Source organism: Clytia hemisphaerica, unplaced genomic scaffold, assembly GCF_902728285.1.
Source record: "Clytia hemisphaerica strain Z4C2 unplaced genomic scaffold, Clytia hemisphaerica genome assembly, whole genome shotgun sequence".
NCBI lineage: Eukaryota > Metazoa > Cnidaria > Hydrozoa > Leptothecata > Clytiidae > Clytia > Clytia hemisphaerica.
In genome coordinates, this window is record NW_027103363.1 from 99,539 (window position 1) to 121,283 (window position 21,745).

Here is a 21,745-nt window from a genome sequence, read left to right on the forward strand (position 1 = left end):
GTGGAAAGGGGTCCCAGTGGGGCTGTGAGAAGGGAGTGCATTTAAGGGCTAAATGGTAACGTCAATTTAGTTTTAATCAAAAACTAACTTAAAGTCCAAGTTTGAAATAGCTAATATCTGAAACGATATAGCCGGTTGCTAGGTGGCTCTTAGCAACGGTCTAAAAGGGATGATAGTTAAGTGGAAATTGAAAGAAATATTACAAATATAGAATATACGGGAGGACGGATATGACGCTGTGATTCAAGCAAGTTACAAACAAACTAATTATAATAATTAAAAATATTGAAATGTCTGTAAACTGCCTCCTGTATGGCCCATATTAAAGTAATTTTCTTTTTCCGGCCTATATTTCATCTTCAAACGCGAGAAATCAGAAATATTATCATGCAAGAATGTTTCAGTAATTATCTCCATGGACATATATTATCTCCTTACGAAATGTGATTATCTCATCATGGTAAAAAGGGTGTTTCTTCGGGAATCAAAATCATCATCAAACTCAAACAACAACACTAACAAGCAAACACTGAAGAACAACCAACCAATCCAAAAATGAAGACCATCATTGCTCTTGCTCTTATCGCTGGTAAGTTTATTTCACATTGATTTTACTGGATATTTCTTTTAAAATGTGTTTATTTTTTATTAATTTCGCTTAGCGAAAGTATTACGATAGCCTTTCTGCGGCGGCGGCGGGGGAGAATTTTTTTGGGGCGAAGATTATGGCGTTGGCGTTTGACCCGGGCGTTCTCTGGTTAGTTGGTTCAGTATACTATGGAGATAATCATAAGTCGCGTTTTTTTTGCTCGAATATTAATTCCACAAATTTAAGCATATAACTGATTGTTTTTTTATTTATTTTCTTATAAGCATATACTTTATAAGAATCAACTCAATAACTCTTGATAGACGGTGATATACCTTTCGGTAATTAGTTCTTACAAAGTAAACAAGGGACAGCAAACAATATGAGCATATTTGTTTTTCTTATAAGCATATACTTTATAAGAATCAACTCAATAACTCATGATAGACGGTGATATATCTTTCGGTAATTAGTTCTTACAATGTAAACAAGGGATGGCGAACAATATGAGCATATTTATTTTTCTTATAAGCATATACTTTATAAGAATCAACTCAATAACTCTTGATAGACGGTGATATACCTTTCGGTAATTAGTTCTTACAAAGTAAACAAGGGACAGCAAACAATATGAGCATATCTATTTTTCTTATAAGCATATACTTTATAAGAATCAACTCAATAACTCACGATAGACGGTGATATACCTTTCGGTAATTAGTTCTTACAAAGTAAACAAGGGATGGCGCGCAATATGAGCATATTTATTTTTCTTATAAGCATATACTTTATAAGAATCAACTCAATAACTCACGATAGACGGTGATATACCTTTCGGTAATTAGTTCTTACAAAGTAAACAAGGGATGGCGAACAATATGAGCATATCTATTTTTCTTATAAGCATATACTTTATAGAATCAACTCAATAACTCTTGATTGACGGTGATATACCTTTCGGTAATTAATTCTTACAAAGTAAACAAGGGATGGCGTAAAGTATGAGTATTTTTACTTTTCTTGTAAGCATATACTTTATAAGAATCAAATAAATAACTCTTGATAAACGGTGAGATACCTTTCGGTAATTAGTTCTTACAAAGTAAACAAGGGACGGCGCACAATGTGAGCATATTTATTTTTTATAAGCATATACTTTGTAAGAGTTCTTAAAAATTAAACAGCAATTGTTCTTAAATTGGTCTTATTTTTTTAGTGATTTTAAGTCTCCTTGTTCTTATAAAATTGTTTCATCAAGGCTCGATGTAAAGTAGATTTCAGATTAGCTTTAATCTCTACTTCTTCTTTTTCCCATGCGGTTCAAATTCTAGGCGAAATTTTCGACTTCATGTCGTCTTGTTTTATGTTCTTTTAGATTATAATTTTTTCTCGAAATAGGTATTTGATGTCCATTAGGTATTGACGCAAGCTAGTAAAGTTCAGTGGCATTGACTTTCTTATATTCAGTTGACGCTCTCTAATTCGATATTTTCAATAGAAATTACCTTGGTTCATCGAATAAGGGAGAGTATCGAATTCATGATATGCAGTTTCTTGTTGACGGTGGCTTTCAATATTATCGAATAACGGAGCGCTTACCAAGGCGCCTTATAATAATCATCAATTTTATTTTATTTTTTCAGCTGTTTCAGCCATCACCAACCCACCCATCACTGGAACAACGCCACCAGCTATTCCATGCCCTAATTCATTATGTAACGGAAAATATGATGGCAATTTTGCTCTTGATTACTACACAAACTACTTCGTCCAATGTGTCGGTGGATTGGCTTACTGCCAAGCTTGCTTCCCTCTCTCTTTAGAATTCAGTCAAACTTGCAACCAATGTTTGTACAGCAAACACGACGACTGTGTCACCACACAAAAATGGCACCCAGCCACCACCTTCGAATGTCCAGACAAATGCCCCCACTATGGACCAGACTTCAGCGGAAACATTGAAGACCCAGCTCAACCAAGACAATATGTTGCTTGCTGGAAGGGAGTCACTGTCGGATGTGTTGCTTGCCCAGGAAACTTGAAATTCAACCAACAAGAAAACGCTTGCTTGTACGAAGGCAAATACCTCACTGAACCATCCCACTAATAATTTTATTTCAACCTTTATAAATTGTTAAACAAATTTTCTACTTAAAATGACAGAAATTAAGTTATTTACAGTACTAAATTTTCGAAAAACATTTTAGTCAACACCCTTTCTATATTACTGTTTGCAAAAGCTTGAGGATAATTGAGCGTGAGGATAAATGCTGTGCCATTCAACGTTTTCCCTTAATATAGTTCAACGTGAAAGATAGAGTATTTTCGATTATTTTCATCTAGCAGGTGCTTGGTTTATTGATTTGAAACGTTTCCATTGGCTACAATATTCTGATTGATAAAACTTGCCTTAGCGATTCTTTGAAGCTGTAGCGTGTAGTCAGCTAGCACACAACGTCGTTTCGACGTTTATCTAATGTTTACAACGTTCATATAACGTTAGATGAACGTTGAAACAACGTTATCTGCCAGTTGGGATACCAGTCATCATTGGCTGGTATCATCCAATCCATCAAAAGTCAATTCTCACATTACTGCCACACAACGTCCAAATAACGTTCTCTTAACATAAATAACATCCAGATGGCGCTTGAACCGCTTGTTGAACGATGTGTACCAGCTGGGAGATGTGGATCAGGAAGAGGTCAAAATAATCAAGGGTCCACTATTAAACTTATTTTGGCGGTCAAACTCCCTTGAAAAATCTTTGTAGTCTTAGAATAAACATTAAACGATTGTTATTGATGTTTCTTTCTCATTTTTTATTATTTTTTTCAACTCCAAGTAGTTTTATTGTTATTTGGATTTGTAACATTTTATCTCAAAATGGTGACCTCTCCAAACGCGCCTAGTCAAAAACTGGAACTGGAACTAAAACTAAACACTGGACTATCAGCGTCATAAAAAATGATCAAAAAGCAAAGTTCAGCCAAAAGTAAACTCTAGTCTAACTTCCCTTCCCAGCTGGCACACAACGTTGTTTCAACGTTCATTTAAAGTTATATGGATGTTGTGAACGTTAAATAAACGTTGAAACTACGTTGTGTGCCAGGTGGGTCGAAAGGGTTTTTGAAACGTCTTTTTTGTCATCAGATTAAGCATGCAATCCCATTTACACTGATGACATAATCTATTTACACATTGAGAGGTATTTGAAGGCCCCTTTGAACTCGTAACGCGAGATTGTGTTCTTAACGCTTGCTCCTATTTACTGCCACTCAACATTTTTTCTCAACTCTTTGAGTTGTTTCAGACAAAAATATTTTCTTCTCATAAATCATTATTACCAATAAGATCTTTTCAAACAACAACTTTCTTTTCTATACATATGACTCCACAAGTTCCCAAACACAATAAATAGAATAGGAACTTCGACCATAGTTGTGATAGTTTTTGTTTCTGTGTGTTTCCGCATATGTAGTACACCCCTGTATCACAGCCCACTGGAAAATTTTGCCAGAAATGTCACCTCCGGCGGGAAAATATCCTGGAATGGCAGCCCCACTGGAAAATTAACTATGATTTCATCCCCATTCGAAATTCAATGTTCAAAAACTGCACTCCAAAACCATTCCAACTGGAATTTTTAACCATGGAGCAATAAAACTTCTATCCCCATTGGGATTTAAATAAGATTGACTGAGGAAAAAAGTTCCACTGGGGTCGTGAGACAGGGGTGTTGTAGTGGTGTTTAGTCATTAGGTCTGAGTCCGGAGCTTATGACGCGTTGATTAATGACGTGTGCAATGAGCCTGTGTATGACGATATCTGTTTTTCAGACCATAAAGGTAAAGTGATCAAATTAAATATTTTCTGAGCTTTTTGGAAAGGAGTCAGTCTACTAAAAACATCAGAAAATCGTCGTAAAACCTTTTTAATTTAGTCTCACAAAAGAGCTGATTTTAGATATTATGCTCACACTTTTCAAGCAAAATATCCCTCGGGATTGCGTTAGTCCTTTAGTTTCTTTTAGTTTTAGTTTAACCTGCACGCTACGCGACTATATTTTGTATTTTAACTCAAAAATCTGTGTTTTGTTTTGTAGAGTTTATAGTTTAATAAGCACTGTTTATAAATAAGAGCTCTTGATTTGGAGCTTCAAGTGGTCTTAAAAGATTTTGACACCTATTTTCAACTTCAAGCAGCTTTTTTGTTATTTGGATTTCAAACATTTTCTTTCAAAATGGCAACCTCGTCGAATGCTTCTAGTCTACTTCACCCGTCACATCGTCATCAGAAATTATTAGAAAGCAAATTTCAACCAGAAGTAGACTCAAGTCTAGGTATCTACTGATGTTATATCGGAAACGAAAAGAGTGTTATCGACTTATTTTAGAGTACCCATCGACTTGGAATTAATTTTAAGAAATCACGTGACTCTCAGCCATCACAGTGGTAGAGCACCTGGCTACGGTTCGCAAGGCTTTGGGTTCAACCCCCAGCCAGGTCATACCAAACATTCTCAAAATGGTACTTCACGCCTCTTTGCTTGATGCTCAGCAATTAAAAGAAGGATCAAGGGTAAGTGGACAAAAATCAAGGGAGAAAGAGTGTCGCCCTTCCCTACCTTCGGGTAGATAGCTATCGAAAGAGGAGCCTTCGGGTCGCCTCCGACTGCGGTCGCAGACTTATTTACTTAGTTAAAACGGTGACTTCAATGCCTCATACTACTTTGTTTGAAGCTTTTAAATTAGAACACATAATAAATGTTGAATTGTATGTTCTTATAAGCAAATTGTCGCGTCAACTTGTTCAAAAAGAATCTTGTCCTTGAGTTTTGATTGATGTCAACATTTTTGCATGAGGATGTCAATGATGACAAGTTGTATGAGATCAAAGTTCAAATACTTTTTTTGCGTTTTTTATTTGAAAAGGCCAGCAGAATGCACTTCCCTGTTTAGTCGCTCAAATAGTCAAGTGTTATGTCATGTTACATACCGTTGGAAAGCATTTTTCATGCTTGTTCAGAAAGGCATCACAACCCATATCTGAGAATGAAGGCAATAAGAGTTATTGCAGAATGCTTTTTGAAAAATGACGTGATTGCTGACGTCAGCAAAAATTCAAGGACCACCCGAAAAAGTTCATTTCTATCAAATTAAATAGAGGACTTTTGGCACATTTAGACTACACTAAAAGTGCGATCGAAGCGCGCGCTAGTGGATACCGGCCTTAAGGTCTCAGGAATAACGTCGTCGTAAATTATCCTTCTTTTTAACGTCGATTTAAAGGGTTTTTTCACCCTTTTTTCATTATTGAACGTTTTATTGAAGGTCAAAAGATCCTGACCTTTTTTTGACGGACGTTTTCTGCTATCAGGAACGAGGAATGAGACCTAGTATTAAGGCAGGAGATATGGTGATAAGTTTAACCTTGAGCCCAGGTTAATGTTTATTTAAGAGTTTGATAGCCTCCGCCCGACGCGGTCCACCTGGTCCCGTCATTTTAGTGCTACTCTTCTTTGTTTCTTTGGCTATACTCTGAAAGCACTTCCAAGATCCGAAATGGAGGCATACGATTCAAGAAGAAAGTTTTTACCACCCTCCCGCCCTACGGATATTGGTTGCCGCCAACCCTTTTCTAGTTTATGTTAGTTTATCACTAGCAGGGGGGACTAAAAACTGATTATGGGTTGACCAAATATTTCAATGCTAAAACCTAAACGCATTCGTCTCAGTCATTTCTACCCCCCCCTACCCAATTGTACGATTTTTGTACGCTTCCCAATTTTTGTTTAAATGTTATTTAATGATAGTCATTGGCTTGTTTTCTTGGAGAGGCGAGTTAATATTACTTGCGAGGATGAGCTATTGTGCGAAGTTTTAATTTGTCGGGACAAGCCCCCTTTCTCCCCTAAGTGGTTTGCGTGGATGCGTGAATGGACTTTTTCACTTTCATGAAGATTGTGTGAATGCGTGAATCTTGAAAAAAAAATGCGTGATTGAAGGTGGAACGCCTTGGGAGATCATTTTTCCTTCAAAAAAATTCCTGCGCATATGGTACTTTTCAATTTTCTATATGAGTTCAATTTTCTGGATGAAATTTTATTCCTGCCAAATATTATCCTATTAAAGTAATTTATTTGTGACTTGTGTCATAGAAGTTCTAATATCTCTTCGAGCCAAGAGAATAGACCTTTTCATAAATTACGCCACGAACATCGCTTGCCTCGTTATAAAGTTATTGCCATGGTGATTAACTCCCAGCGGATTTTATTAAAGCTACTTTCTATTCTTAAAAAATCATTTCATGTCTCAAGGAATTGAAACAGTTACCATGGTGATTATGTAATCACCATGGTAACTGTTTCAATACGAGGCAGATGATGTTCATGACGTAAATTATAAAAAAAGCGTGTTTTCCTAACGTTTCGGCATTTCGGAACGATTTAAATCACAATCTAATGTGTGCGAACTTCAAAACAATCGCAACATTTATCCCTCCGCAAATACGACAAGACGACAAACAATGCCTTCATATCTTGTTGAAATGTAAGACCTCACATAGAGGAAGGTTACACAAATCAGAGATGCGATGCAGGCATTTTGTATCAAGTTGAAAAAAATGTCAACATTAGAATATTGTTTTACATTCAACTTGGATTTTTTTTTTTTTTTTGTTATCTTTGGGATAATTGAAAGTCCCACACAGAAAGGACAGATGACGGCATAAAAAAAAAGGATTGAAAAAACTTTGATGTTGCTACCTTTGAGTTTTAACCCGAAGAGGAACCTTTAACCTCTTTCAAGCGAGAAAAGGTGAAGCCTTCAAAATGTCACCGTATTTAGAATAACGGATCAAATCTATCGCATTCTTTGTTATAACGCGGCACATTTTTCGAAATCTAGCGATGGATTTTACTTTCAAGCCGTCGGTGTTTGTGTGAAAACCACGCAGTGGCTTTATTTGCCATCCAAGAGTTTCATTTTAGGCCCTTGGGGACTTTTAACTTAATTTTATAACTCCACCAAAAAAGGCTATCCGGGAAAAGGTTGTTTCAGCAGTAGTTAGCTCTAGTTTTATATCTAAGTAAAATGCTAAAATTCAAATACATGGAAAAGTGGAAAAGGCAATCAAAGATTTACGGTAAAACTGACCTTTGATTAGCATATTAGTGAAAGGTTTTACTTTCGGCAAAGAATTTTTCCCAGTTCTCTTGAGAAAATGATCCATGTTCTAAACATCACTTATAAACGTGAAATGACAAGATTTGATGACGTCATCAGAAATGTAAATATTCAAATCGCATGTCCCGTCAAAAAGTAAACCGCAGAAGAAAAATAAGGAAATAATTTCCTGTGCGTGCTCTAGAACTGGATACTTTTTATTACACAACCCTTTTTGAAATTATATTTGCTTTCTATAAGTTGCTTTTAGTTACATCTTTCTCACTACTATTACAAAGGTGCACTGAGCTCTAAAGAGTCTGGAACACGCACCAATTCACAACTGTCCATGTTACCATTGGAGCGATCAGTTTCCAAGCGATCTTTCCGAGCGGACAAAATCCCCGCACGCGATTTCTTCAAGATATATTCAAACAAACCAGATTGATTTTTGAGAAAATTGGGGAAAATTTTCGGAAAATCATTAACCTTTAGACACCGCTGTTTTTAAAAACAGCGCGCGCTGCTGCCGCTGTTTTTTTCATGAAAATGGAGGTTTCGCGGAAAATGTCATAAAATCTGAACTGCTAAAGCTTAAGTAAAAAGTAAACCCATTTTGAAAAGCTAAGGATCTATTTTTTCAGATAATACCAAAAAGACGCCTCATCACCCTTTTAAACCTGACTACACAGCCTCAAATCAAAACAGTAAAAATTCCATGTTTACGATTTTTTCACTTTTTTTCTTTTTTTTGACAGATTGAATGAAAAAAGTGGGTACAAGGTAAAGATTGGTCCCAGAAAAATTATTTTGTTTTAGTTTATGTTATAAGCCACCATTGTGTGAAATTTCAGGGCTGAAGAAGCTCATTTCATCTCAGAATCTAAGTTTCGGTGAAGCACACTTTTCCACCAAAATCGACACTCTGGCCGCAACAGGTAAATTAAGTGGTCCCGTTGCTCTAAAATTGGCCCTGCACTTACCTTAAGGCTGTAAAATTACTACAATAATCATAACAGACTCTCTATCATGTAAATTCAAGCAATAAAACACCAGAATAGTGGAAAAACTGAGGCAAAACAGCCCTGAGTTGTTGGAGCTAGAGATAGGCATGTATGTCAGGAAATACCCCCTAAACCCCCTTCAAACCACATAAAAGCTGCCAATAAAGGTTCTCTATCTCATATAATGATATTTATATGCTGAAACCAAGAAAAAACCAGACATAAACATGACTTTTCAGTCCAAAAATCCATCAAACCCTCTGTCTACCACTAAAACGATGTTTTGTTGACATTTGAAAAATACACCGACATTGAGTTCCGATATCTCAAGATGTATAAAAGCAGGACCCGTAAAATTTTGAATGAATGAACCTTCACCCCTATCCTGTCTGCTAAATTTTACAGAATAGAAAAATTTAAATTGGTCTTTATTTTATTAAACTTTGAAAGGACCCCAGTATCAAAACGTACGTGGTACGTCTCTCGGCCTGTATATATGACGTACGTGGTACGTCTCTCGGCTGCTAAAGGTTAAAACCTGCAGCTATCGGGTAAATTTGTATAAGATTGAGGAAAAGGTAAATTTAGAAAGGATAACGCAATCAAAAGTGAATTTTCAAGTTCACGCATTTTTTAATTCGCACATTCACGCTGTACTAACGCACTTTGTAATACATACTAACGCACTTTGTTATAATTGACCTACTACACTTTGTAAGAAAGATCGACGCACTTTGTAATACGAAAAATGCCCATTCACACTTCCACCCAAGTAGACAAAACAAAACATTTACCTGCCCCAATATTGAGAACAGGCCCTGGCCTTGGTTAGGAATCAGCACTTGAAGGGGGGACTACTCGCTTTTTTTATAAGAATGGTGTAAATCCATTTAATCAACTTTTTTGGGAAAATCATCCTAAAATATTCTTACAACATTCTTATGTTAGGATCCTAATTCAGACTAGATCTAACATTTAGTACATACGTCTCAAGCTTAAAATGACATTTTTGTGAAAGGAGTAAGCCTTACTTGGGGGTAGTTGGCAATTTATCCTAGCTTGAGTAGCCAAATTCCATGATGGTGATATTATATTCTTAGCATTATTCTTAATTTTTTGGCCATTTTCATCATGAACATTCTTATAAAGTGTATTCTTATAAAAAAAGCGTGTAGTTGAATGAGACTTTTTGAATGAATAAATATTTTTGTGACAGTGATTAGCCTGTGACATTAGAAACATTGGACTTTTGTCATTCCCGAAGTTCACCTGAAATAATACACCCCTGTCTCACATTCCCAGTGGAATTTTTTTCCTCGGTGGGTATAAAAATTCCTATTGAAATCCCAATGGGGATATAGTATTTGTTCCACGGACGGTTTAAAAGAATCCAGTGGGGATGTTTTGGAGTGAAATTTTTAAACATTGAGTCTCAAATGGGGATAAGATCAAATTCAATTTACCAGTCGGACTAAAATGGGTATTCTCCAACCGGGGACGGAATTTTTGCATAAATGTCTATAATTAACTGTAACCAAAAAATACATAAATGTACCTTTATAGTAAAACATACCGCCAGTAAAGAATTCCCATCACTTCAAAGGGGAGCCGTTTCTGTATCAAAAATATTTATTTAACAAAAAAAGTGACACTATCCCCTCCTGTTTGAGGACTATACGCAACAAAAATGTATTGAAGGGAATGAAATGGTACGATCAGACTAAAAAAGCAGAACACCCAAAGCTTCTATATAAAGAGTTGAAACTTTATACACATGTTAACTGATCGCTGGTGAGTGATGCACTTACTTAGCATTGAATATATGTGGATAGTTTTGGTGATATAAAACTGACAGGTTGGAAGTACGGGCGGCAGTTTCATAAAAATGGTTATATTGATTGAATAGTGAGAAAGAAGCACTCTTGATTTGATATCGATGTATGCGGGTCGTCGGTTTTATGGATATGAAATACAGCCAACTCACTCTAATTGGAACCTTTGTTATTCGAATCTTTCTCTAATTCGAGGGAAATTTTTGATCCCATGAATATCAAATTAGAGAGACTCAACTGTAAGTAGGCGATCCATATTGGTAACTTTGAATCAGGAAAGGCCTTGGTTTGATACAATGCTGTAATGAGATCACTGAAGGGGTTCATGTTTGTAGATGTGAATAGTTGCGTTTTTTTGCTCAAGATTGTGACTAAATGTGACTCGACTGCGACTGACTGACTGACTTATGTATAGAAACGAGATGGAAGATACATCTGCAGAAGGCTATATGCAGTGTTAAGATTTCCGTCTTAAAATTTATATTTCACCGAAGTTTCAAAAATATGTGCTAATTTATTGTGTAAAATCCAATTTCCGTCTCAAACGAAAAACCTTGCTTTGACCACTGTATAAAATTTGTTTTTTCGAAATTTATTTGTTCTGTTTCAGGTAGCATATTAATCCAAGAAATATTTTAAGATGTCGATGCTATATCTGAAATACATTGATTCTGGATTGCCCGTTCTCATTCATGCTATTTTATGCATCTTGGCTTATTTGGTTTGGCCTGTTGCCGCTCTCTTGATTGGCCCGGTGATCTGTCTTTTCCGGACTTTCAAGTTTTTTGAAACAAGCTTGATCAAATATAAAAAGTTTGGCACCATTTTTAGTACTACGTGCCATTTCTACATGAAACTGAAAATAACCGGAACTATATAGTCGGGTTGTTCTGGGTGCAGGGTGAACCCAATATTACCAAATTACGGAAATGGGTTTTGTACCGATTATTTGAGAGTAAAAGTGAATTGGACGAGACGTATAAGAGACTTTCACAGCGGATTCGAAGACGATATCTTTCTTATGTTTGGGAAGATGAAAATTGTTTCAATATTAAACAACACATGAAGATGTTTAAAGGAGCAACACCACGAACAGAAGCAGAAGAACAAAAATCTTCGAAAATCTTGCAACGGAAGAGATCTCCAGGAACATCTCACCATGGTTATTTAAAATCATCCCAACAGCAAATAAAAAATCGTATCTCATTTTCGTCAAGTTTCATCATACTATCGGTGACGGATTCGCGATGGTCGGTTTATTATCCCGACTCGTTGATAAACGTCCTGAATTTCTCAATTTCTCTAAATCGACACGATCGAAAAACGAACTTCATGGCTAATCCAATCAAAAGAGCCGTCACCGGGATTATCACCGGACCGTTAGCCATGTTGGTTTTGGTGTTCTCTTTCCGCATAAAGAACCCTTTCCGCGCCAAAACACCGCCCGTGAAAAAGATAGTTAGCTGGACACCATATCAGTAGACTCTCGCCTATTATTTTGGATTTAGTTCAAAGGATCAAGACTAAGACAGGTTAGTTTTAAATTTTCTTTGGCCCCATTAGCTAAATTTTGGAGCCGTGCGCAGCTTGTAGGGATAAAAACTACTTTCACTTTCGTTATGAGGCGGTATGCGTATTTTTTTTAAGTCTGAAAATTTAGACTCTTTTAATACTTTTGATACTGGATCAGTGACCACCCCCTTCAGATCATAAGATTGTTACATATGAAGCTGTTGTCTCGGTATGGGCTAAGTCTTTGGCGTTATATTGTCAAAGCTCTTTTGCAAATTTAACTAGGATGCGAATGTATACGTTTTCTATTCATTCTTTTATTCTACAATCATGGTCGTAATATTTGAGAAAAAAGGGAAATCCCCCGGGAAATTTTGAAACCACAATCGATTTGTAAGTGCTCTAAAGTAGGTTTGAAGGGTAGAGTTTTAACTCTGAGTTTTAACACTAGACTTAAGACCCTTAGGATCTCAGGATCCAAAAGTTCAAAAATAGTCCAACAAGGCTCAGAATATAGCCTGGAAGTCTGCCAACCCCTCCCAAATTGAAATATTCGATCAAGTTAAAGAAATAGCCCAAAATCGACTTTCTCGCCAGAACTTTAAATCTTGAAAAACGTTAAAATAACCGGAATTCTCATTCTATTTCGACCATGATTGTAGAGTCGACAGTCAATTAGCCTCCGTCTCGGAAGAGGACTGGGCCCGAATTTGCGGACTTTTTCACAGTTTCACTTTCGTTTTCGGCTATACGACAGCGTTTTCAAGCAGAAAGCAGAGGAAATCTGTGAAATTATGGCAGGGAATGCTAACCTATTTTTCCAGTGTTTCTCAAGATTGGAGCAAGATTATTATTCCAGAAAGTTTATAAAGGCCTAATAGTTTCAGATTAGTATGATTTCATCAGAAAAAACATTTACACCAAAGCTCCTTATTGATATGTGAAGGCTACCAAAAATAGCAATGTCCTCCATCAGAACAACTTTAACCCTATTCAAACTAGGCTTTTAGGGGCGGTTCAGAACTAGGGGGGGGCTTTTCCTGTACCACCCCTTAACTTTTGATCTAGTGGGTCTTTTTGGATGAAATTTGGCACACAAGATCCTTGTCACGTAAGGTAACTTTTGACAAAAAATTTTTTTGATGACGTCACTCATCATGCCCAAAGTGAGCAAAAACGGAAATTTTCCATTGTTCTTATAAATAGCTATTGTATTCTAACAGAGGCTTTAGAAAAAAGTTGCCAGAGTTTAAAATGCTTATTTTATCCTAAATATTCAATAAATTACGGTTTAAACGATATATTTGACATTAAAAATAAATTTGTATTGGAAAAGTGTGATTTTTTGTGACACCTTACTGTCAGAAATGTCATCATGCTCAAGGTGTGAAAATATTTAGGTGTCAATTTTTTTTTCATTTTGAAGCAAAATAAAAGTTAGGAATTTACAGAAAATTTCACGGCAAAAGCTCTATAATTTCAGGAGATATTACCAATAGTTTGACTTCCGAACAGAAAGAGCCCCCCCCCCCTAGTCCGAATAGGGTTAACATAAGGGACAAGGACAGTCAAGAAGTCTACTTCTTTGTTGAAAATTTGCACAAAATACTAAGAGAAAATGGTACTATGGAAGCCCATTCTATACTCCTAAATGATAGTTGAAAGATCAGCAGTTGAGAGGGTTGATTAAAATAGAACTCAAAGCACACAATAAAGTATACATACCCTATATATTTGTCCAGAAAGAACTGGCATGTTGTTTGCTTTGTTTTGGTGTTTAAAAATATGTACTTATCAGTCCTAAAAAAATAAAAATTCGAATATAATGAGGGCAATGAGTCTGGTTAAATGTTACTATATTTACAAGAAAGGATTACTGAAAAAATACTACTGTGTGTACTACTGATGAACTAAACTCAAAAACTAAAACTTTACCATAAATTTACATTACGACAATTTAAAAATCTATCTTTAATAGCAACAAAGAAAAAAACATGGCTCAAAGTTTTAACACGGCGATCTTTGATTGGATTAATCGGATTCAAATTTCCTTGTTTTAGCCAAATTTTAGGAAATTAACTGAGAAGAAATGCTTTCTTTTTCTTTTATCTTTTAAAGGACAAATATAAGTACATTCTCTGAAATTTCAAGTCTCTAGCACTTTCCTATCCGGAATTATCTTGATTCCGATTTAGAGGGATCTCAACAGGGATGAGGACGGGATAGAGGGATCTCTCGGAAACGAAAGTGCCCAATAACTGGTGAACAGTTTGATGTATCAAAAAACTATTTTTCCTACTTTTACATTGCTAAAAGGACACTTTAGATACAAAATTTCATCTCCTTATTTATGAGTATTACTTAATGAGATACAAGGGATATTAGCCAAAATAATCCCGATTTTACAAAAGTTACAATGAAAGATCACTGTGTAAAAACAGAGCTAGTCAGTCAGAGCTTCAATTCAGTAGGTATAGATCTTTCAAAATTTGAAAAAAGACACTGCATTGGTTACTACCACTGACCTTCATATAACCCTGGACAAAGCTTCTCAATCCCAGCCAAGCAAAATCTTTGATCGGAATTTTTTGTAAATTGGTACCCTAATATCGGCAATACTCGATAGCGGTGTAAATGCATCGAGAGCGCTAGGTCTACTTTTCCTCAAATTCTTTTGATGATGTAGCGGCGTTAGACGTTAATCTTTAGCATTGCAATGGCTTCTCCTTTACCCTGAGTATCAGAGGTTAAGTTTTCAAAGAAAATAGTAACCTCTGAAGACAAATAATAGAAATTTTATCGCGCATGTGTCAATCTAATCACTGTAGAAAAAATCAAAGATGAAGAGCAAATATTACCATATAAATGTCTAGCAGACTGTATCAGTATGCAGTTTACTATTTACGAATTCCCCAGAAACCTCCAAGTGTAGTTGAAATGAGTTTATTTCAAAAGAAATCTTTTACATGATCCCCAAATGTATAACAGTAATTACTAAACTTTTAATTATGGAAATGTCACTATTGAATCGAAATAATAGACAGACTTTATGTTATGATTCTCTATCACTGACTCTTTTTACAAAGCATTGATGACTTTTTGTAAGTTGTGTTTTCAACGACGGGAATAAAAATATCGACTATGACGCTCATCCAAGATCTTGGATGGTCGTCATGGTTACTTTTGTCTTCGATGATTGCGCGATGAATAGAATCTCGATTCGTCGGCACAGCGTAAATATATGATTTTGAGCTGTGCTTTTCACGGTACTTCTCCTTGGGTACCAATTCTAAAAAAACTCCAATCAAAGATGGCAGATATTGCTTGGTCCAGGGTTATATAAAGGTCAGTGGTTACTACAAGACATACTATCCACACGGTTTTTTCGATTCATGAAAAAAATAAAGTATTTATCAAAAAAATGTTCTCTTTTTTTTTGGTAATCAATTCCAAGAAACAACAATCAATATACCTTAAGGGAAGAAATTTTCGCGGGAATTTAATTTCGCGGTTGGTCAAATTACTTTTATTCGCGGGAATTTAATTTCGCGGTTCATCAATTTTCGAAAAATTCGCGGGAATTTAATTTCGCAGTTGCAAGATATTTTTGACCAAAAACGTTATTAAATAAGCAAAAAACCTGTTTTAATTCTTGAAATTATTACGAATTAGTACGAATTTGGGCGAATGCGTGAAATAAATTAAATTTCGCGGGAATTTAATTTCGCGGATTGACGATTTTGTAAAATTTCGCGGGAACTTAATTTCGCGGTTTTAGGCAAAATCCGCGAAAACCGCGAAATTTTGTTCCCGCGAAAATTTCTTCCCTTAAGGTAACAGTTTTTTGAAAACCATCCCACAGTGTAAACATTATCAACCAACTAAACCCACACCGCCAAAATTGTAAAAATAAGTCAATATAATTTCTATCAACAATTTCTTGTAAAATGTTTTTTTCCAACATCCTGATACCAATCATGGCTGGAGGCATCATGTGTAGAGTGACTGTGTGGCATTTGACATTATGACAGTCGACTTGAATCATGATACATTACTCACATTTCACTGGATGCATTTTCGCTGTGAAATTATCCGCAAAATTTTCTGACCGCGTTCTGAGACGGAGGCTAATTATACACATAATACATGTTACAAGTTCTGCCTACGGATTCTCAAGCTCGGCTATAATAAACTATTACATGTTAGTAGCAGACCCGACTGACCAATGTTATGTAGCAGGTTGAAACATGAGTTTCTGCTGGAAAGATGCAGTTTCTTTTCAAGTTAAATCTTCAAAATAAAACAAACTGTGTGGGTTTCTTTACTTCCAAACAACCTACCAATAGTTTTGGAACACTCCATAATAAAGGAAGATGGCTCTTCTTGTGGATTGGCTTTCTGATACCCCATATAAACACGATGTGACATGAAAGTGAAGAGACATGATTTGTTCATTTTTGTTTGATTTGTTGATTCATATACCTCATGGCAAATGGGATAGCAAATGACTTTTCATGTATTCCTTGGCTCTACATATGATACCTCTAACTTTGAACACCTCCAGCTCCAGAATGTTGAAAAAAGCATTTTACGAGATAAGTTTCAATTATACTGTAATTTTCATGAAAATTTTTAATCGACAGATTTGGCTTGGCCTCAGTTTTGTTTTGGTTGATGTTAGGTATCGTGATCATTAAAAGCAATGATGAAATCATACTAATCTGAAACTATTAGGCCTTTATGAATTTTCTAGAACAATAATCTTGCTCCAATCTTGAGAAACACTGGAAAAATAGGTTAGCATTCCCTGCCATAATTTCACAGATTTCTTCTGCTTTCTGCTTGAAAACGCTGGCGTATAGTCGAAAAGGAAAGTGAAACTGTGAAAACGTCCGCAAATTCGGGCCCAGTTCTCTTCCGAGACGGAGGCTAATTATGTCAGTCGACTTGAATCGTGATACATTACTCACATTTCACTGGATGCATTTTCGCTGTGAAATTATCCGCAAAATTTTCTGACCGCGTTCTGAGACGGAGGCTAATGATGTCATGATGTCTTGTTTAGCAGGTGCCATTCGTCGCTATCTTTCAGAAGTTTGTCAAAAAAAGCCACAAGATTTCCCAATCGCTATGACCTTCAATGCTAGATCGAGTTCCGCAAAACTCGCTGACACAATCCCGCTCGGGAATAAATCAGAAGGATTATTCTTGAGTCTCCCGATCTCAGTTGAGAATCCGATCGAAAGATTAGATATCACAAGAGCACGCTTAAACAAGCTGAAAACACTTTCACATCCTCATTTATTCTCCTTCCTCTATTTCTCAGTCATCGGGGGACTAGTCCGGGAGCCAAACCCAAAAAATGGCATTTTGCTTAACCAAAGATTCTACAGGATAAACTATACATTTTTGGAATCCTCAACTATCCTAGTTTTGGAAATGGTCGGTCCCCAAAGCTAACTCCTGGTCAATTTTTCATACTGGGCCCGAGTTTAGGGGGTACTTTTTACCCTTTGTAAGGATTTGTTAAGGAAAATGCCATTCCAGGGATGATATAATTTGCTGTATCTAGTCAATCAGTTGACCAATTGCTTTGAAACTTTGCAAAAAGTTTCAAAGTAGGCTGATAATTATTTTCGGCAAAAAATTTTTGTGAAAAATGATTTTTATAGGTTTGCCTGGGAAAAAAAGGGGAAAATTTGGGTATTTTAACTAAATTTTGACCCTTTTTAAGTCTGGGACCTACCCAAACAACTTTTAATGAGACACAAACTAGGTGTTATGATAGACTTTGATGCAATACATCAGAAAAATTTCAAACAGACAGTATTTAGTATTATTTCAGGGCTGCAGGGGGTAAAATTGCCCATTTTTATAGGTTTTTACCTTATTTGAGCAATTTTTACCACTAATCTTGGTTAAAACGTTATCAAAAGTTGTTTGAACTTGATTTTCGTGTAATATATCCTGAAAGATTACAATGCTGACTTAAAACTGACAAAACCAGGGTGCAAATGGACAAACCAGGGGGTAAAAATGCCCATTTTAGGCTATTTTTATCGTTATATACCCTTCAGTCATTTCTTAGTACTTTTGTTGACAACTACACAAAGAAATGACGGATTTAAAACTTAAGTTATGGCCAAATGATGACATTTATTTGACGTAATTTTGTCAGTTTTATTTTTCTTTCCTCTTCCGTTCGCGTCGATTAAAAAAACACAATGGTAACTTGAGCTGCAGAAATAGACATTTGACCCCTCCATACAGGGCGATTTTAGCTTTAGGTTCTCTTTGCTTTTTCTTTCATTCTTCGGTTGTGCAGAATAATTAACAGCCTGGGAAATGGTTTGACACTAGACGTATTGTATAATTCGCAAGTTGCTAGCAAAATAAGAGACTCTCTAAAAATCCCTCTTCTAATAAAGCCGCTATAGAGACAGGGTCGTAAGAGCCTTAATGCCCCAAACACATTACATAATCCACGGCGGCACAACACCCGCCGCTGCCTGCGCATCGCTCTTTTGTTTTCCTTCTAGTTATTCTAGTGTAGATGGTGCCTTAAGGATCGAACATTTTTTATTCGAATCACAAACCCCACAAATCGTCCGTCGAAATAATCACAAAACATAAAAATAAAACAAAAACAAAAATGTGATTTATTTCTTGACAAATTTGACAAATTTGATTACCTCTGTACTTCTTTATCATAGAAAATCCACTTGGTTTTGCAAGGTAAGTTTCGTTCACTAAAAGAGCACTCCTCCCGCCCGCGCGACTTGCAAAAACCTCTCATTGATTGACCTTATTTGATACTTGATACTTGCTGTTAAAAGTCAAGGGATGATGAAGATCCTTTCTGTCACCGTTCAAACTATATTTTTCTACATTTAACAGCAAAATAAACATTAAAAGCCGAAGAACCACTGCTTAGATTGCTTAGATGCGTGCCACCCGCGCGGCAATTTGATCAACTTCAGATTTTAAGTCCGTGTTTCGGCTTCCGGTAATTTTGTTGCTGTTCACTGCTAGGGTACACCATTTTAAAACGGCATTTTTCGCAGTCCTAGCTACCAAACCGAGAAAGTTTTCATGGCTTCAAGCCAAACCATTCAAGGTCATTTTGATAAAATCATCGGTTTGAAGATGTGATTTATATAGCAAATTTTATAGCAAATTTTCGCTTGGGATAGAAGTTAAAGGTACGTGCACAATATTCTTCGCAATAATCTTGGTTGCTTGTTACAAGAAATATTCCTGATAAATTCATGATGGATTTGAATTTAAGTTAAGGTGAGTAGTTATATTGTTAGGGACAGATAAAAAAGGCAGATAGGGTTTTTTAGCTAGGCCTTTTTACCATTTTTAGGGTTAATGAGGGTTTTTGTGTATGTCATTATTTATTTAATCACTTGTATAGAATTTTGAATTGTTATTATCTCTTTGTGACGTCCATCCAGCTCACATAAATGACCTTCAAAATGCCCCTCCATACTGTGTATATCTATGTATACACATATAATAGCATGCCACACAGAACAGGCAGTCAGGCACTTTCTGTAATTGCAGTATAATTGTGTATACTTTAGGCGTACAAACTTTCGCGAGCAGAAACTTTCGCGATTTTCGCGAATTTTGGCCCTTTTCGCGAAAGTAAATGTATTTAAAAATTCTAGGTAGGGCCATTCGCGAAAGTTTATGCTCGCGAAAAATTCTTGAAAAAATAGAAAATCTGTAAAACTTCAAACTTTGAATAAAATGTAACTTTTATGGTACTTTTTTGCCTGCTAAAAGACTAATAAGTCAAAGGAAAAATGTTTCAAGCCAATCCAAGAAGTATTTGTCCCTCTAAGCCATTGTTTTATGTGAAAATTCTCAATTTTACGTCTTGATTCGCGAAAGTTTATGCTCGCGAAAAATATTTTTCCGTTAAATTCGCGAAAGTAAATGTCGTGAATTTCGCGATTTTTCGTCCTCGCGAAAGTTTCTGCTCGCGAAAGTTTGTACTCCTAAAGTACCTTGATCGCAGGAAGCGCCTGACTGACAGGTCGGAAAGGATATCCTTGCTTTATGCTTTGCACAACAATTGCATGGCATGGGGTTATTCTCATTGCAATCGGTGATTATGTTAGGCGGCAATCAAAAATATGTTCCATTCGGGTCGTCCAACCGACTGTTTATTTTCAAGAAAACCCGATTCGGAAAGACGGTAAGATCGCCGGGTTTTCATTATTTTTTGTTTACTTAACCCACATTGAGTCCCTTTCAAGTTTTTTCATGTACCCTTATTGAAATTTTCATGTCAAAATTCAGCAACGCGGTAGGGCCAATACCCTGGGGGCCGAAAATAAGGGCCACTTTAAGATTGACACATGCGTGCGCACATTTAGTTTGGCAAATTAAAGATGGCGGCATATAAGATTCGGTTGATTGCCGACTTGATTCATCGGGATTTACTAGATCTTAAAAATCCGACAAAATTTACTACCGACCGACCGACCAACCAACCGACCGACTGACTGGATTTGAAGATGTTTTAGGACCCGAATGGAACATATTTTTGATTGCCGCCTTATGATGAGCTGGATAAAATTTTATTTTTCAGAAAATTGGATTTCGTAGATGAAATATATTTTTCCAATGGGGTCATTTTTTTCTTTAATTTAAAGATTATTTTATATACTGAAGAAATAAAGTTGCTGTTTCAATTTTTCTTTTGGCGTTTTTAATTTAAAACATATGTTTTGCCCAAAATATCTTTTCGTATTTACACTGGGTATTGAAAACCTGTTAAGTGTTGCAAGTGCACACCTCATGTAAGATTTCGAGGTATGCGAGCGGCAGGTTAACAAAACACTACAAAAAATTAAACTACAACTACGCAGCTCCGCTTGCAGCTCTACTCTACCATTTTTGTTTTGATTTAACTTTGTATTTTAATGACCAGCCAGGTCTTTCATTTGAGGGCTATGCATGTTACCCTCCACTGATGCAAGTTACCCGATCTCACGGTATTGATAGATAATCAAGGTTTAAAAAAATTGTGCGTATCTATTTCAGAAATTAAGGTTGATTTCTGTAATTCTGAAACCCTGTGTAAGGCACGTGGTTGTTCTTCTGTTCTTAATTTTTTTTTAATATGAGCGATGGCTATTCTTTCATTCTGAGGTGATGAAACTTGAATGAAAGTTGTTAGTTTGATGGCTGGCTTTAAACGTGAAATATCACGTCTTATCGTTAGACCCTAAAATGCACTTAATTTTGAATTTATATTTTATATGAAATCCGTCATCAGATATAAGATATTTCAATATAAATATAATTGAAGCTGAAAAGACCTAGTTTTGAAAAAAAAATCATTATTTTTGCATCTTTAGCTTTAATTATAATTTTATTCTTATATTTAGTTTCTCTGGTTTGGTCAAACATGTTTCGAATTTTTTACAGACTGGTTTTATTTGAAAAAGCTAACTAGATTCAGAAGTAATAAACCAAAGCTACTTAACAACAAGAATAAAATTGGGGAAGAAGAAACTAATTCATACAACTCACTTAAGGACAAACGTGACACTGACACACGCACAAACATCAAGCTACAAACTTAGCAGAGAGGGGAACCCAATTTGAGAAAAGGCAAAAATA

At 36.0% G+C, this 21,745-nt stretch overlaps 1 protein-coding gene and 1 pseudogene across 1 annotated transcript; both read left to right on the top strand.

The window, feature by feature from the left end:
* The first annotated feature begins 508 nt into the window (after nucleotides 1–508).
* On the top strand, nucleotides 509–2,766 carry LOC136822817 (uncharacterized). Its single transcript, XM_067079132.1, has 2 exons — nucleotides 509–589; nucleotides 2,233–2,766. Exons 1-2 carry the CDS (start codon nucleotides 556–558, stop codon nucleotides 2,694–2,696), a joined length of 498 nt encoding a protein of 165 aa, XP_066935233.1. The 5' UTR covers nucleotides 509–555; the 3' UTR covers nucleotides 2,697–2,766.
* Nucleotides 2,767–11,200: 8,434 nt separating this feature from the next.
* On the top strand, nucleotides 11,201–12,073 carry LOC136822915 (uncharacterized; annotated as a pseudogene).
* Nucleotides 12,074–21,745: the final 9,672 nt, after the last annotated feature.